Source organism: Sinocyclocheilus anshuiensis, unplaced genomic scaffold (genome assembly GCF_001515605.1).
Source record: "Sinocyclocheilus anshuiensis isolate Anshui unplaced genomic scaffold, SAMN03320099.WGS_v1.1 scaffold979, whole genome shotgun sequence".
NCBI lineage: Eukaryota > Metazoa > Chordata > Actinopteri > Cypriniformes > Cyprinidae > Sinocyclocheilus > Sinocyclocheilus anshuiensis.
In genome coordinates this window covers 358,512-375,747 of record NW_015544223.1, presented here as the reverse complement: position 1 = coordinate 375,747, position 17,236 = coordinate 358,512, and the positions used below count along the sequence as shown (strand labels likewise).

Sequence of the window (17,236 nt, the reverse complement as noted above, 5' to 3'; positions counted from 1 at the left end):
TTTTTTTTTTTGCAAATGAAAGACTGTGCAGATTTACTCCTTCGTTTGTTTTCACATCTTGATCTGGCACCTGTTGAGGAAGTGTTAGATATCATGTTTCTTTTTCTCTTTGTATAGCCATTTTCCCCCATTAACTCTGTTGCATTTGGGCAATTTTGGAAATGTCAAACTCAAGACTATCAAAATACACTTTTTTTTTTCCCATATAATTTTTTCACGAGTTAGATCTGTCATAAATACTTTTGAAAAATATATTTAGCTTCTTTCCTGAATCTCTTAAGTAATTTTAGCACTGTATTTTACTGATAAACATGAATAAGCACATACAAATGCATTATAAACAGACAACATGTAACTGACACTACAAATAAACAATATCAAATGCACTAAATCCACAGGAATGTAAAGTGAAAGTTCAGTAATATTGATTTTTTTTTTATTAGAAAAATTATTTGTAGGTTTCATTAATGTGGGCTGTTTTTGAGGAAATTGGGAAATTATTTCAAGTCCAAAGTTCACAGTCTGAACAGTGTCTTCAAGGTTTTACTTATGCATTATTCACTTTCAAACCACTTCCAACTTAGGCTTCCGGGGGCAAATTTTATTGTGTATTTTTTTTTTTTTAAATGTTTTAATCTAATTAATTACACAATGTGCTGATTAATTAATCAAATTAATCTCAAAGAATTAGATTAATTAATCAGCACATCATGTGCCAATTAAAATCATTATTAAATATCATTTAAAGCAGCAATAATTTTGATCAAACAATTAAATATATGTGAATGTAACCATTGTTGTTTTAATTTCAGCCGAGTGTGAAATAGGTCATACCACTGATATTTCCTGATAAGTTCAAGTAAATACCCTAGAAGTCCGCACACTTTTAAGGACGCACATTTAAGACACTGGTGGAGTAAGAACATATGGGGGGGAGTTATTGTGTAGTTTTTAAACATTTTAAAAATGTTTTAATCTAATTAATTACACAATGTGCTGATTAATTAATCCAATTAATCTCAAATAATTAGATTAATTAATTAGCACATCATATGCCGATTATTTAAAGTCATTATTAAAGATCATTTAAAGTCATTATTGTGTTAAATTAGAAAAGCACTGAATAGACATTGCAAAGAAAATAAATATTTTGATTCAACATAAAAAAACAAAAATATACTGTATTATAACTTATAATATTCTACTCCAAATATAAATCTAAAAGAGCCAGTAGGTGGCGGCAAATCGCTGTTTTAATGAGTGAGCCATTCAGTCATTCATTCAACCGATTAGTTCAAACAGCTGATTCATTCACAAGCAAAGCCAGTTGCTGCATCCCAATTCGCCTACTTATACTATGCCCTAAAAGTATATACTCTTTTTGTGAAGAAAAAGTGACTATTTATAAATGACTCACTGAATCATTAGCTCAATCGATTCGTTCAAAACCATGGATTCATTCAGTAATGAAACACACAACAGTTCTGCTTTCGTTAGCGAACTTGCACAAAAACAGACAAATATTGACAATAATGTGTCTAAAATGTAACACAATATCAAAACATTGTTTACTAAAAAAAAATCAATATCACATTTGCAATCGTGAGATATTCAGGAAAAGAATCATCTCTCTTGCTCGAGTCTAGTCGTTAATATATTTTTTCTTCCCCCGATATTATTTACACCTTTATCTTATCTTCATTCGTAAGTAAAAACTTTAAAGTAATCTATTTTTCTTTCGACCAGCCAATGAGGTGAAAGAAAACAAGCGGTGTTTGTTTTAGTAACACATGCAACTTTAACGCGCATCTGACGTACAGATAAACCGCGCACTCGTATTTCAGTGTTGCTGTTAATATTATGGTTATTTTAACAAATTCAAAACAGCATAAAGTTAAAGAGGGTGAACTTTATTACTCGAATCTGCACATGAATTTAAGAAAGTGTTCTTGCTCCGTCCAAGTAATAAATGCATGTCCTTGAATGAATGAGATGATCCATTTCAGGGACTGCCAAGTTTAAATTATTATTATTACAGTTTAAAATCAGTCAGAGCCATGCATCTTTATATTTAACAAGTAAATCTTCATATTATGCATAGGCTACTTTCTATCCGACCCCCCACCCACATCTAGTTTTGACGTCCATCAGGGGGGATCAAGCCTACTTTAGGGGGGTCAGACCCCCCCTAAACCTCCCGTAATTCGCACCCTGCATAATTATGTATTAAAATAAAATTTCTCACACAAATTGAAAGAAAAAAAATCTTGCATCACAATAGTTGCTGTAGTACATGGATAATTTGAAATTTTAAAGAAATTTTCTTTTAATTAAAAAAAAGTCAAGTAATGTAGTACTAACATGGTAATAACACAGTAACTATAAAACATTTGAATCTTTGCACATTCATGCGTTGATAAGACATTATTAATCACAATATGCGTTTATTCCTCGAGGGCCACCTTTTAGCAGAGTTTAGCTTCAGTCCTAATTAAACACACCAGAACAAGTTAATCAAAGTCTTCAGGATAACTAGAAACTTCTAGTTCTTCTAACTCTAGAGCCATTTCTCAATATGCGTTTTTGTCTGCTCTTGTGGACTTGTGAAACGTTATCAGTCATTGCCCAATAATGTTCCAATTCAAATTTCACAGTACAGTTCAAATCCCCAGATGTGTTCTTGCTGCACCCCTTTTATTGAGGATGCATCAAGAGGTGAACTTGAGGCTGCCAGGTACCCCAGAATGCATTTCACACCAACCAGCGAGCGTTAATGGCAGAGGAGAAAACAAGCATTATTTTCAAAATATTACTGTTATTGTGTCATGAAATGTAGTTTTAAGAGTTTTTCAGGTGAGAATGTAGTTGTTTAAAACTCAAATCTATGGTTTATTTATAAAGATAGCGTCTAAATTAAAATTTGCTTTGCCGATTTAGGAGATGTGAGCTCCAGGCGATCACCAGGCGCTCAGTGCTCATGTATCCCGCCGAGAGCAGCCTCACCTCAGCTAGTCCTTCTGACATTTGCTGCTGGCTGTGATGTCTCTGAAGTGGTTAAAATTATTTGTGGTTAATAAAATTTGTTTTATATCTAACAGACAATCTTTGGTCTCATGAATCTATTTTTTTGCTCCAGGTCATATCGTTTTGGCGGAGCACAAAGTTATGTTTCATAACTTTATATATTTATTTAACTTTACCATAGTAGAGCGCTGACTTTGTAGCATACGTTTGACTGAATTGTATGCTTTTGTCTTTATTTCCTATTATATAAGCCTCTTATACTATATACTTTTACGGCTATTATTGTTCATTAAAACTGACATTTAACAAAAAGAGGCAGAGTTGTGCTTTGTCATATTTCATTTTATTATACACATACATACAGTGAAGATATGCACATATTGCCTGAACCACATATTACGGTAATATGTTTATATTTTTAAAATGAAAATGAAAAGAGGGTTGTGTTTTATATTTTGTTTTGTTAAGTATACATATAGTGAAGGTAATCAAAATATGTATACGTTGCCTGAACTACACTTTTGTGGCTAATAATATGTTTAAATTAAAATGAAAAGAGGCAGTGGTTTTTGATATCATATTTCGTCTAATTGTTAATATACATACAGTACAGTGAGGATAACCGGAGTAGCCAAGGCGAGCTGAGTGACATTATCAAGTATGGTGCAATTCCATTTGCAGGATTACTGGACATGTGTCCTCCCATCCTCAGGAGTTCGCACTCCCGAGTCGGACTTGCCAAGTCTGAACTACCAAGGACGCAAGTACGAATTTTGCGTACTTGGTATTGAAAAACGGCTTAGGTGTACAGTAGTGGAGGTAAACTCTGCAATACAGTGAAGGATTGGACACCCCTGATCTAGGAACTCTTGGACAAAGTATGTGTATGTAACAGAAAGAGTGATGTTCTTACCAGTGTGGAGACGCTGATGGACCTTCATGCTCCCAGATGTGGAGAAACATTTCATGCAGTACTGACACTCAAAAGCTTTAATGCCTGTGTGGATCTTCATGTGGGCAGTCAGGGTGCTCTTGACTGCAAAGGCACGGAAGCACTGCTTGCACTTGTAGGGTTTTTCATGAGTGTGAATACGGATATGACGGACCAGATCGCTGGGCTTCTTGAACTCTTTGGAGCAGTATGGACAGCCGTGCCACCTCACACCATTCTCCTGCCTGATGGTGCCTAAAAACAAACACAAATATTATATGTGCTATATAATTGTGAATACTAATGGAGCTGGATCCTAAAGTCTGAGACAACATTATCAGTGAAAAGTGCCTCCAGTATGGGTCTGTTCGTCAGAGAGAATATAAACAAGTCATATGAAATAATTTGAAGATATTTAAATGGTGCTTTTGAATCTGATTTTTTATCTCTATTACAGGTTACAGGTAACTAAAAAAAAAACTGTCTGAGGTTGATACCAGTTATCTAAAATTATATGAGAAATAAAACAAACACCTTCTTTTAAAAAACTAAAATCCGAATGTTTATTTCACTGAAATCCTACTGGAACTTATCTGGATTCACTGTTAAAAAAAAATGTATTTGTGCATTCTAAACTTTCTCATTTTACAATGCCCTATAAACAACTTTGCAGCAAATTTTGGGTTAAATGGGAACCATCCTATTTTAACTTTTCAGATCAAGATGTGGCAACTCTCATTTATCCATTTAGTAGAGGACAAATAAACGAAAGTGTTCCAGGCCTGTAAAGCATACCTAGCATCTGTGGAGGCTTTTTGATAATGCTTCTTTTCTCCTTTTTTACAACAGTGTCAGTAATAAGTATTTTTGAGGGGACTGGTCCATCATTTGTTGAAGTGGCAGTCGGGGCAGCTGTGTCTGGCTGAAGATTTTCTGAGCTGCTCTGAGTTTCAGGCTGAACTGGAATCTCAGTCAGTCCACTGTTCTCCAGAGCTTGCTGTGAAAACATCAAATTTCATTAGAGCAAATGTTAAAGGGGTTAAAGGGGTCATGAACTGCATTTTTATTTATTTTATACTCTTTCCTAAAGTGCACGTATAATTTGAATAGGATTTTTATATCAAAAACTGTCATAATTTATAAATAAAAGGCCATTTTCTACCATGATTTTAGCCTTCATTTAATTATAAATTATTAGCCCTTTTAATGAATTATATACTCATAATTATAAACAAACCTAAGCTGATTTAAACTACTGAACTGCAATCGGAAAACCCACTGAACTGAACTGAAACCCCAATCGACTGTGCTGATGTTGCAATAAAGGCACCAGCAGAGAACATATTTGCTTGTGTCAACAGAGAACAATTTAATTCCATCGATATAAAAGTGATTTGTGGTAAGCAAAAATCTCTGGCCAATGTAGATGTGTGCTGGCCTGGATTGATCTGTAACTTCAGCATTATGTGATAATGATCTTGTGCATGATGACTTGCAGTAATTTATAATGTGATCTTATAAGAGGAGACAGAAAGTCAAATCTCGTATTATCAGAGGGAACACAGGGCCTTGCGCTTACAATTTTTTAGGAGCCAAACTGTTTTTTGCAGAACTTAACAGAACACTGGAACAAACTCAGTTTTAGTTGTTCTTGAGTAAAAAGCTGAAAACCAGTTAACCTGATACCCTTTCTTCAAAAAAATTAAAAATAAATAAAAAAAGAGGAAAAATTCATTTGGTTTGGGGGTTTTAAAGGTAAAAAAGGTAAAAAGGTCTGATTTCTCATTCAAATTCAATAGACTTGTTCACTTGACTTTTTAAATGAAACTAATAATCAGACTTTGATCTGAACAGACGACACTTCTAACCTGCATGCATAAAGCACCTTAGCTTGGAATGTTTAAGGATACAAAAAAGAGGAAATATCAGTGAAGGTGATGTGCATTGGAGGTATGGGTCAGTTAATTATGAGCAGGAGGATATGAAAATGGGTCCAAATTTTTCATGAAGTCAGTGATTTTAGTAGAATGTATTGTACAGGTGCAAGATCTGAGCCAGGAATCACAGAATAGATGTGTCAGATTTACTATGTTCACACTGTCACCCAAAACAAGATCCGTGACATAAAGTGAGGGTAAAAAAATCTGGAGCAGTCAACTGTGATGTGAGTGTCTGGCATGTGTTGTGCAGAGTACAGGAACACATGGACCTGTTGTCACCATGGAATCAGGCCTTTTATGCTATCTAATGAGATCAACTGACATCTTGCATCTGCTTCAACCAGGTAACGGCTTTATCTTGTCACCATGGAATCAGGCCTTTTATGCTATCTAATGAGATCAACTGACATCTTGCATCTGCTTCAACCAGGTAACGTCTTTATCTACAGTCATTTAAAATGCCCTCTTGAGTAGGTTTCATGCTACTTTTACTCTCTTTCACTGAAATAGATCTTGGTTACCTGTAGGATGTCCTGGTTGATTGCCGTGCCTATGGGCTGTCCAGGGGGAGGTGCTTGAGCACTGTCTGCCGTCACATGGTCAGACAGCTCCAGCAGCTGTTGGATCACATCTGTCACACCCTCTGCCCCTTCTGACCCCACTGCACCCTGATCAACCCTTGCATTTCCTTTCTGAAAACAAAAAACAAAAACAGAATCATACTTTACAGGTAAGCTGCTTATGTAAGGATGACTGTGAACAAAAGGCTTTTCACACTCCATTTAACCCCGAGTTATGTATTCCTCTGGATCAAGGTCAAGCACAGTTAAGCAAAGCTTCACACATCTAATTTCTAAGGGGATATAATAATATTCCACCCCCAAAATAAAAATTCGCTCATCATTTACTCACCCTCCACAGAAGAAAGAAAGTCAAACACATCTTGGGCGGCATGAGGGTGAGTAAACGATGAGAACATTTTCATTTTTGGGTGGAGTATCCCCTTTACTGCACGTCAGTTGTAAAATGAGTTTATCTCAGACAGATTGAACAGACTGAAATCACCTGTGTTGCTGGCTCCTCAACTTCCATTACTGATATGTGCATTTTGCTGATGTGAGCATTGAGGCTGCCAAGCTTTTTATAGACACAGCTACAATCCATACATGGGAAGAGTGGAACATCACTTGCCTAAAAACGGAGATTTTTCATTAACAAAAGCACCTACTCCAGAAATAGGGACATATTCTGAATATTTTCAAGCTATTCAACATTATTATTTTGGCAATTTAAAATGAACCAACACTGTAATTATTGCAACACTATATCACCCAAGAATTACCTAGACTCTGGCAACCCAGCACAATTTTATCTTAATCCATGTGGGAACACAACCGGCACCAGTTATGGATTATTTTCACATTCTCATAATTTTGTGGACAGATGATTACAGCATTTAACTAGATTTTTAATAAATGAAACAGTTACTGGTTTGAAAAATTCCCAATGGTTAGGATCACATTTCATATTTTAATTAAAAGTGTATTTTTAACTGACAGTATATACTGTGCTGCATTAAGCAAAATTAGCAGGTCTCACAGAGGCTCAACATGCAGCATAGGTTTTGTTTTGTATGAAAACATGGCAAACTCAGTGAGAGAGTGGATTTACATTTTTATTCAGCTTGTCTGCCGTTATTGTTCAGACCAATGTACAGAATCCCTGAATCGCGATGTGAGAAAAAAAAAATTGTGGGGGGGGGGGGAAATAGGGGGGGGAAATAGTAAAATAAATAGACTCTGCCTGAGTCCTAAAATTTTTTTTTCTCTATCTCTGACTTTTTTTTCTTTTCTGACTTCCTTTCTTCAAAAAAAAAAGAAAAAAAAGAACCAGGTGCCACTATCAGGAAGCATGAAATCTAATACTTACACTGGTTTCTCAGGCAATTTATCCTTGAATAATACATTTACAATAAGGTTTTGCACATTGTAATTAAGACACAATTAGGTTAGATATGTTTCATATGGTATGTATTGTCATGTATAAGAACTGGGGTTCTTTTTCAGTTGTATATTGCACTTTTTTAAAATTGCTTGTTTGTTTATGATTTAACACCATGCAAACTACCTCGGCTATATTCATGGTGAGAACGAGGTTATTTAAGTTAAATTAAGTTTTTAAATTTGATCTTAGATAACATTTCTAAAACTAAATCTGGCCTTACTTCATTAAAGATCTTTCCATAAAAGTCAACAGAAAAATAATGATTTCTAACAGACTTTAAACTATTACAATCCATCAAAATATGCTTCAAAGATAATGGATTCTGGCATAAAGAACATAAAGGAGGATCTTCACCCACCAACAGAAAACTATGGGTTAGTCTGGAATGTCCTATTCGACAGCGAGTGTAGACAATATGATCCCATCGATTTTCAAAGTGGGTACAACGTTTTACACCAACTACAGGATTGATTTTGTATAGTTTGTTTGTTGTACATTTATCCCATTCAGCTTGCCATTTCTTATAAATATAAACGTTTATAACAGGTCTGAACAATTTTTTAAATATATTTTTTTTAATCAAAAATGCGCTAGACAGTAGCGCTTGTTGCTGTCCTGTTTGCCCAGCATTAGATGGTGAAAATACGGAGAAAAAAAAAGACAAACATGGAGAAATTATTACAACTGAGTTCACTTTGACTTTAATGCAAAGACTTTTTACTATGTTCAATTTGGAAACTAAAAATGGGATGGAACTAATTTTGAACTCTCAAAGTGCACCAGATTGATGCATTTAACTTTAAAATGTGCTAAATGTCATATAGAGGTGTATGCCCCCAGTGCTGCAAATGCTCTGATATGGTGTAAAAAATGTGACATTTAAGCAACTGTACAGTAAAATTGTATCTGTACTTTTGCTGACACCCTTGCATGTTTTATTACGCATTAAAGTGAGTAACAAAGTACTGCCATTGATTTTACTCAACTATATATTCATTAAATTCATCTCATTTGTTCAAATATTGTAGCATGTATATATAAAAGTAGCAGTCGGTATCTCATGCTCATGGACTGCACCAGATTTGCCAGATCTTGCTGTAGAATGTCTTTCACCAAGGCATTTACAGGTTCTTGAACACATCTGGGGTAGGCATGCACCGATTACTGGTTTTAAGGTATACCGCGATTTGAAAATGTCAAAACCACTACAATTTTACGTCATACCGTTTCTGCAGTATGCACCGTTTTTATTGTCTCAACTAATATGGAAAGTGTAGGAATCCCTCAGGTCGAGTGCAGAGTAGAGAGTAACACAACCCCTCCTGTTGGTGCGAGCAGTCAGTCAGCTGTGTGTAAGATGGCCGAAGGAGGTGAAGCCCTGGAACTTACGCGATTGGCAACTGGCCGTGTTTTTGTCATTAGGGGTTCAATCCCTAACTGACTGGCAGCACCAGCCACTGGAAAGTCACGTGATTGGTGATTGGTGGCGGCTGGCAGTCTTATTCTGGCAGGTAACATGACCTGCCGGTGGTTGGCTGCCTGGCGGCTGGCAGTCCACTGTCAGGAACCACTGATTTATATGGCAGAATAAAATAATGATCATGTACAAGAATAGACCCACAAGAATATATTTACTATAAAAAACAAGGGTGGTGAAGCGGAGGTAGAACAGGGGGATAGATGAGGAGGAGTAACAGAGCAGTATGTAGCCCAAACACACAAGATGGCTACCACCATTACAGGGAGCACTGAGGATAGGGGAACAGCCTCTGTGACAGCCAGTGCTGAGGCCCTTAGGATACCAGCTGCTCTGGCCGCAACCTGCGGTGGGTCCGCCAAACTGGAGATCAGCCCACATGTCTTCAAATGCAACTTTCACGATGACCGGGAACACAGGAGTGGCATCCGTGACAGCTGAAGACTGTGCTGTCACATCCATGATGGCTGGAGGCTCTGGCGTGGTGGCCATGACAACTGGAGGCTCTGGACTGGCGGCCATCTTGTGGAGAGGCTCCGGGCTGGCAGCCATGATGGAATGAGACTCTGGAATGGCAGCCATGTCTTGACAAGGCTCTGGAGTGGTGGCCATTTCATGACGAGACGAGTCTCTGGAGCGGCAGCCATGATCTGAAGAAGCTCTGGATCAGCAGCCGTGACGTAAAGATGCTGGGCTTGAGAGTGCTGAGAGTTTGGGGCTTGAGATAACCAGACTAGTATTCCGAGATGGGGCCAAGCTCTGCAGCCGCCGGAGTTTGACAGTGTTGGCCCCCACCGTTTCTCCCACAGTGAATGGGGAACCAATTAACAAAAGCGCATAATCCAAAAATTCATAGCGTGAACCTTCGAGGACCATCTTGAATGAGTTTTGACTTTAATGGTTCATTCAGTCCATAATGTTACTCTGAATGGGTGGGACTACAGCTCCAAATGGATTAATCATGGTGATAGAAAGACAGAACGATAGCAGAAAGTAGCAAGTAACTAAAGGAAATTAACAACAAAGGTACCCTTTAGAGTCATTACTAATGCTATTAATGTTGTGCTGCTCCAATGTTTATTATTATTATTATTATTATTATTTTACAATTTTTTTACATATTGGTTCTGCTCATGCCAAGATACAAATGTAATAATTTTGTATTATTGTGTTGTGTGTGCAGTAGAAAGCCCTTTATCCTTATGGATACAAGAATCACTGCAGCCCTACTATGAAGACATGATATTTGGAGTTCTCCATATTTTTTGTGGCATTAACATGAACTATTATTTGATTATTTAATTGTTAATTTGAATGACAATTGATTATAAATACTCTCTACCAACACACACATACAATGTGTGTTACAAAGACAATCCGATGAACACGTGACAGGTAATGCAGAGGGTGTTTACCTGTGAGTGAACTCTCTGAACATGCGAATGAAGGTTTCCTTTTTGGGAGAAAGAGGCAGGACAAAGCAAGCACATGTGAGGTTTCTCCCCTGTATGTCGCACCATGTGTGTCTGCAGCACCACCTTTTGGTTGAAGGCCTTTCCACAGTGAGTGCATTTATATGGCCTCTCACCTGTAGCACACAAAATACACTGTCAAACAGTCAACAGCACAGGTTCATTAAAATATAAATATTAGTGTTGTCACTTTAAGTATATAAAAAAAAAAAGTGTATTTGGGTTTACCTGTGTGAATGCGTATATGTCTAACAAGCTGACTGGGTTTTTTAAACGTCTTCCCACAGTGATGACAAATGTTTTTGAATCCTCTCCGATCAATGCTCTTATAGTTTCTTGAACTTGTTATAACAGGCCTTAAAACGAATTGAGGATCAGAGTGTGAGCAACAAACCTGAACTCAAATAGAACATACAATATATCTGAATTTATATACTCACAATAAATAAATCAAAACTGATCTGATTTTTCAGCTCATAGTAAACTAAAACAAGTTCCAAACATATACGGAGCCCCGCAAATGGCAAGCAGGAAAAAAAAAAATAGTACGTTAAATCGTGTGCACAATTTACTATTTCGTTCCCTCGATTTATAAATTGTGTGCACGATTTACTAATTCGTTCCCTCGATTTGCTAAATCGTGCACACGATTTATAAATCGAGAGAACGAATTAGTAAATCGTGCGCACGATTTAGCAAATCGAGGGAACGAAATAGTAATTGTGTGCACGTTTTAGTACATCGAGTGAACGAATTAGTCAATCGTGCGCACGATTTATTTATTTTTTCTTGCATGTCATGTGCGTTACAAAAGCATGTACCAAAACTACAAAAAATGTAATTAAAATTGAAAATAAAAATAAAATCTGTTTGAATTATTAATAAAAACAATAATAGTATATAAAGAATACTAAAATTTGGTATTGAAATACTAAATGAAAAAAAAAGTAAATTAAAAGAAAATTAGAAATGTTGGCTTGGCAAACAAGTTAAAGCAATAAAATTACAAACGGGAAATAAATAAAAACTAAAACTGAAATAAAAACAAATTAAATCTCAATAGTAATATAAAAACAAAAACTAATAAAAATGACAATAGCAAAATAGCAACATCAAAATTACTAAAAATCGAGTTTAAATAAAAAAATTGAATAATATATATATATATATATATATATATATATATATATAAATTAAAGAGCTGGTATCTAAGTGGATGAATCTCATGAATCTCTGTCAAGAACGTCACATTTCAAACAGACAACATCTCTATGGCGCAACCAAACAGCATAACATAAAATGGTTAGTGAGAGTCAGCAACTAAGTTACAAACATTGCGAAATCTAAATAATAAGATGAGGGTAGTTATATTTACATAAAAATACATTGTAAATTAAGCCACCCACATGCTATAGGACTTTTAAAATCATCGGATTGCTGTCTTTTAACACTACACAACTGTCTGACGTCTCTGATGTGATTTCCAGTCATAACACTTCACACTACATATTTAAAATGCTAAATATCTCTCAGGTATCTGCAATGCATTTGTGTTTCTCTCAGATTGTGTCTTTGAAAATTCACACAGAGCAATGCTTCTGATTTTGGGCTTTTGTTGGCAATCTTTAAGTTAAGCTCTTCAACATGGCATCATGACTTGTCTAATGTTATCTTTCAGTTTCACTTGAAAAGATTTACGTGTTTTTAGGATATGGCATAATTTACATGATCAGATTTATAATTTTTCTCACTGGAATACACATCATGATTTTTGCCCATATTTTTGCACCAGTCAACACTTTCCGTAGGTTAGAGCCAGTCTGCAATTATTGGCCAGTCTCAATTGACAAATTTCACAGAAAATACCATTGTGTTTCTTGGGCACAGCCTCAATTCTTTCGCTTTAGACTATTTTAAAGGATATTAAACATGTTTAATATTCTGAGCCAATTTTAGAATACATATTGTGTTTGTTGCGCACTTCCGATCAGTGAAGTGCATGTTTCTGCATGAGTTTATGTTCGTTAAGACTTGAATGTCCAGTGATTCTCAATAATTTCTTGCATGATGTCCTTTAGTCAGGGTTGATTTATGCTTGACATATTGAGATTCAAAACTAATCATTTTTGCAGCTTATTTTCATAGTGGAATGAACTTATTAAAAAAAAAATGACATGTTTTTGTGAGATTCACTCAAGAGCACAAATTATTCGCTGTGCCTGAAGAGTTTAATTTGTGCAAAAATGAAAACCGTGCTATCATGTTTTCATTTACTCACCCTCATGTTGTTCCAAATTTGTACGACTTTCCATCTTTTATTGAACACATAAAGAGAATTTCTGAGAAATGTTAACCTGGCTCTTTTGATTGTCTCTTATAGTGACCAAATTTTCTCTTTTTTGACTATATAAACTGTGGTGGCATGCTGAAGTGCTTTGCGAACATTTGTCTAAACATCTCCTTTTGAGGAAAAAAAGGCACATGTAAATGATGACAGAGTTCTCATTTTTGTCTAAACCCTTCAGCTGAAGACAACAGCATTGATTCAACAGTAATCACACCTGATCTTAGCATGACTTTTCAAATGTTCTTTTAGCTGGTTTTGTGTAGAGAACTCTTTGCTGCAGGTCTTGCAAGTGTGTGACTTTGTTCCACTGAGTTCTTGCCTATGTTCCTCAAGATGCAAAGAAAGCTGACTCTGAAGAATAAATTCATCTCCACACTCAGAGCACAGGAAGTTCTGACAACACAAAGCATAATATTGCTAAAAAATGATGCAAAAAGAGACTGAAAGACATGAGTATTTTCATTCTGATGAACCTGATTGGCAGGATCAAACTTATTTGTCTTTAAGTTGAGATAAATATACCAGAGATTCAATTACTCAAAGAATAAATGTCCAGTGGATTTAAAGAAAGTTGTCTGACCTCTTCTTTTTCGTGTATCATGACATGAGCCTTCAGACTGGCCACTCTTGAGAACTTCTTATTGCATACTGGGCATTTGGGATCACTGGTGGTGTGAGTGGATTTATGAAGGCCAAGATTGTATTCCACATTAAAGGACATAGGACACTGGTCACACCGATATGGCTGCATCCAGGAAGAAGTAAGGAACAGTTATGTTATCAGCAGTTCCTGACAAGCACATTTACCATTACTACCAAAACAGGAAAAAACTAATAATTAAAGTAACAGTCTATGTGACGAGAAAGGTGCTTGCTCACTGAGAAGCATGTGTATAAGGTTGAAAAGTGAGTCATTTGTACTATGTAAAATGTATGTTTATGTAAACATAATCAGCTGTCTTTCTGATGTGCATGTAAATGTTTTCACTGTGAAACAGTACAGTAATATTCCCAAATGAAACGGGATATTTCAGAAGGAAAAAACTAATGGTAGTGGCTAGAGGAAAGGGTTTGAAGCATGTTTGGATATAGCATGGCCAATAGAGGTCAGCTGAACAGTAACATTGTTTCAGAGATGGAGCAAGTGTATATACAGTAAGAATAACATGCACTGATGCACTGTTCACAGTAAGTGCAGTAGACTTTTAGCAACAAAGATTTACATTTTTAATTGTTCACAGCATGCTTGTAACTACTGATCTTACTGATTATTCACATGATTATTAGTTGGCTATGAGCATGTGAAAAGTATTTCATGCAAGTCTATTATAATTTATACATTACATCTTAATATGAAGCACGTGTTAAATTATATTTGTGACCCTGGAGCACAAAACCAGTCTTAAGTCGCTGGGGTATATTTGTAGCAATAGCCAAAAAAACATTGTATGGGTCAAAATGATTTTCTTTTATGCCAAAAATCATTAGGATATTAAGTAAAGATCATGTTCCATGAAGATATTTTGTAAATGTCTTACCGTAAATATATCAAAACTTAATTTGTGATTAGTAATATGCATTGCTAAGAACTTCATTTGGACAACTTTAAAGGCGATTTTCTCAGTATTCAGATTTTTTTGCACCCTCAGATTCCAGATTTTCATCGGCCAAATATTGTCCTATCCTAACAAACCATACATCAATGGAAAGCTTATTTATTCAGCTTTCAGATTATGTATAAATCACCCTTATGACTGGTTTTGTGGTCCTGGGTCACATTTCATATGAAATTCATCTATCAATACAGATCAGGTCTTATGCGAGTTGATATTGTGTCTCTTGCCTTATCATTGACATCATGGTCTCGTAGGTGTCTCTGAAGTTGACTGTCACTGGGAAAATTCTGGGAGCAAATATTACATTTGTTTTCCGTATGCTTCTGGCTTTCTGAACTTGCTTCCTGACCTCCATCTGCAAAAAAAAAAAAAAAAAAACAACAACAGTGAATGATATTGTTAGAGATAAAAGTAAGATAACAACGAATTCTTTCCATGTATCAGTTCTGTTGTGTAGATTTAATGCATATAAGATCTAAAAACTAACAGGAATGACTATCTTTACCCACTATTTATGACTGTATCACATGAGTCAGGCTGTGATCTCTGAACAGTGAAAATTACACTTTTTTATTTATTTTACTTTTAATGCTTTATTTTAATGTGACAAAACAATAGAACAATGACCAATATTATTAGTGATCTTTTAGATCTATTATCCAGGAGAACCTGTTCTGTTGAAGTGAGGCAATAAGAAACTGATTTTGCACAAAGCTCCTAATTTGTAAATACCTGAAGAATTATTATTTTGGGGTAATTTAAACTTAGCCCTCAACTGTTCCGTAGATAACACCTTCTCCTTTTCGAACAGATTCTTTACAGTGGTTATAGCAACTTTTCTCCACAATGTGAAACCATTGTTCATTATTCCAGGCTGAAAATGAAAAAAAAATCATTGTATTGGAGTAATAGGCGACAAAGTTTTTTCCCTTCCCAACTCCTGATTAACTTGTAATGTGTTACTAACAATCCTTTTGTGCCCTAGACCAGAGATTTTTTTAACATCTAAAACAGATTTCAGAAAAGAGGTCAGACAATGTAGATCACAATTAAAACAGCCTAATGATATAATAGATCATCAGTTTTGCATCAGTTTATGATAAATTGCTTGTGATGTTACGCATTTGTGACCAAGTCTGCTGAATGAATAAAATATAAGTTCTAAATCTGAGTTAAGACACAGAATATCAAATAGCCTAGTTAAGATCAGAAGTCCTGCCCCTGCAGGATTTCAACTGAGGGTACAGTTTTTTTAAACGAAGGTGTCGCTAGACACGTAAAAAGCAACGGAATGATCAAAGACATCTATGGCATGTTCAAATAAGAAAACAACTGAAAAACATGACACAAAAACCAATGGGCAATGAATGGCAGATTATTCTCGGCATTCAACTGATTTAAACAAAAATTAACTTTCAAAATGTAGTCTTTTGTTTCAGTTTGCAGATGGTTGTCCACTTCATCCATCCAGCACAGTTTGGTCTGTGTTCACATGATTCAACATATATAGGCGGTAAACCAACTCCAGGTTACGGCTAAAAAAAGTAGCCTGGTCTAACTTAATCTATGAACTACGCACATCATAAACACGTCTTTTTAGGAAAGTACCAGATATGGGTGTCATGTCATAAAATAAAACATTGTAAGTTACTAATTTACTAATTACTTCATTATTTTGTTTAATTTCCAATTATTCAAACAGCGATTAAATTATATAGGCTACCGAAAGCCAGCAAAGAACATTTACATTAACATATTATTATTGTTTCACCAAATATACTTGGGCGGCCGTTAATATACCTAGGCCTGTCGCAATAATCAATATATCGACTTATCGTGCAATATATGTACATGACCTCAATAATTTTTGGTGACGCAATATATCGCCCATTATATTTACTTAAAAATTCATGTCACCATGCTTTGTACATTCCACTTGCGCCTGTGTCTTTTGCAGCTTCTCGTACATAACGTGGTTTAGTTGGTGCTAGTTTAAATTTAAAAGATGCTTCTACAAACAAAGTTTCATCTGCAGATATGGCCTTGTTTAGGGATCTGTGCCTTTGTGCATACGGACATCTGACTGCTGAGTAGTGATTGTGTTTTTCAGCAATAGTGTGCATCCTTAATTTACAGAGAAAAGAAGGTCAGGGAAAAATCTCTAGATGGAAAAATCTCCATACAAGTTCTTTGTGCATTTTTCTTTTTTTTCTACTTTGCACTTTTTGTTAGAAAATGTTTATTTACTATTTATTCAGGTTTTTTAAGGTATCTAATATTTTGATACTTAATTTCCATGATCTAAATATTCTTAAAAATTTTAAGTTTGTTGTCGTTTGGAAGAGTGTAGGCCTTCTTGCATTATTATGCTGTTACATTATGATTATATAATCAGTGACATAAAATGGTCTTTAAAATGACAATA

The 17,236-nt window shown here is 35.5% G+C and overlaps 1 protein-coding gene across 1 annotated transcript in view; it reads right to left on the bottom strand.

The window, feature by feature from the left end:
* The window catches only part of znf236 (zinc finger protein 236), a 55,495-nt gene that overhangs the window by 29,587 nt on the left and 8,672 nt on the right, over positions 1-17,236 (bottom strand). The window contains exons 2-10 of the mRNA XM_016497990.1: positions 15,039-15,166; positions 13,776-13,940; positions 13,410-13,588; positions 11,077-11,204; positions 10,792-10,964; positions 6,961-7,086; positions 6,417-6,587; positions 4,751-4,952; positions 3,938-4,210 (exon numbers count right to left, since the gene is read on the bottom strand). Of these exons, the coding sequence (XP_016353476.1) occupies positions 3,938-4,210; positions 4,751-4,952; positions 6,417-6,587; positions 6,961-7,086; positions 10,792-10,964; positions 11,077-11,204; positions 13,410-13,588; positions 13,776-13,940; positions 15,039-15,166 (1,545 nt within the window). The remainder of the gene's footprint in view (positions 1-3,937; positions 4,211-4,750; positions 4,953-6,416; positions 6,588-6,960; positions 7,087-10,791; positions 10,965-11,076; positions 11,205-13,409; positions 13,589-13,775; positions 13,941-15,038; positions 15,167-17,236) is intronic.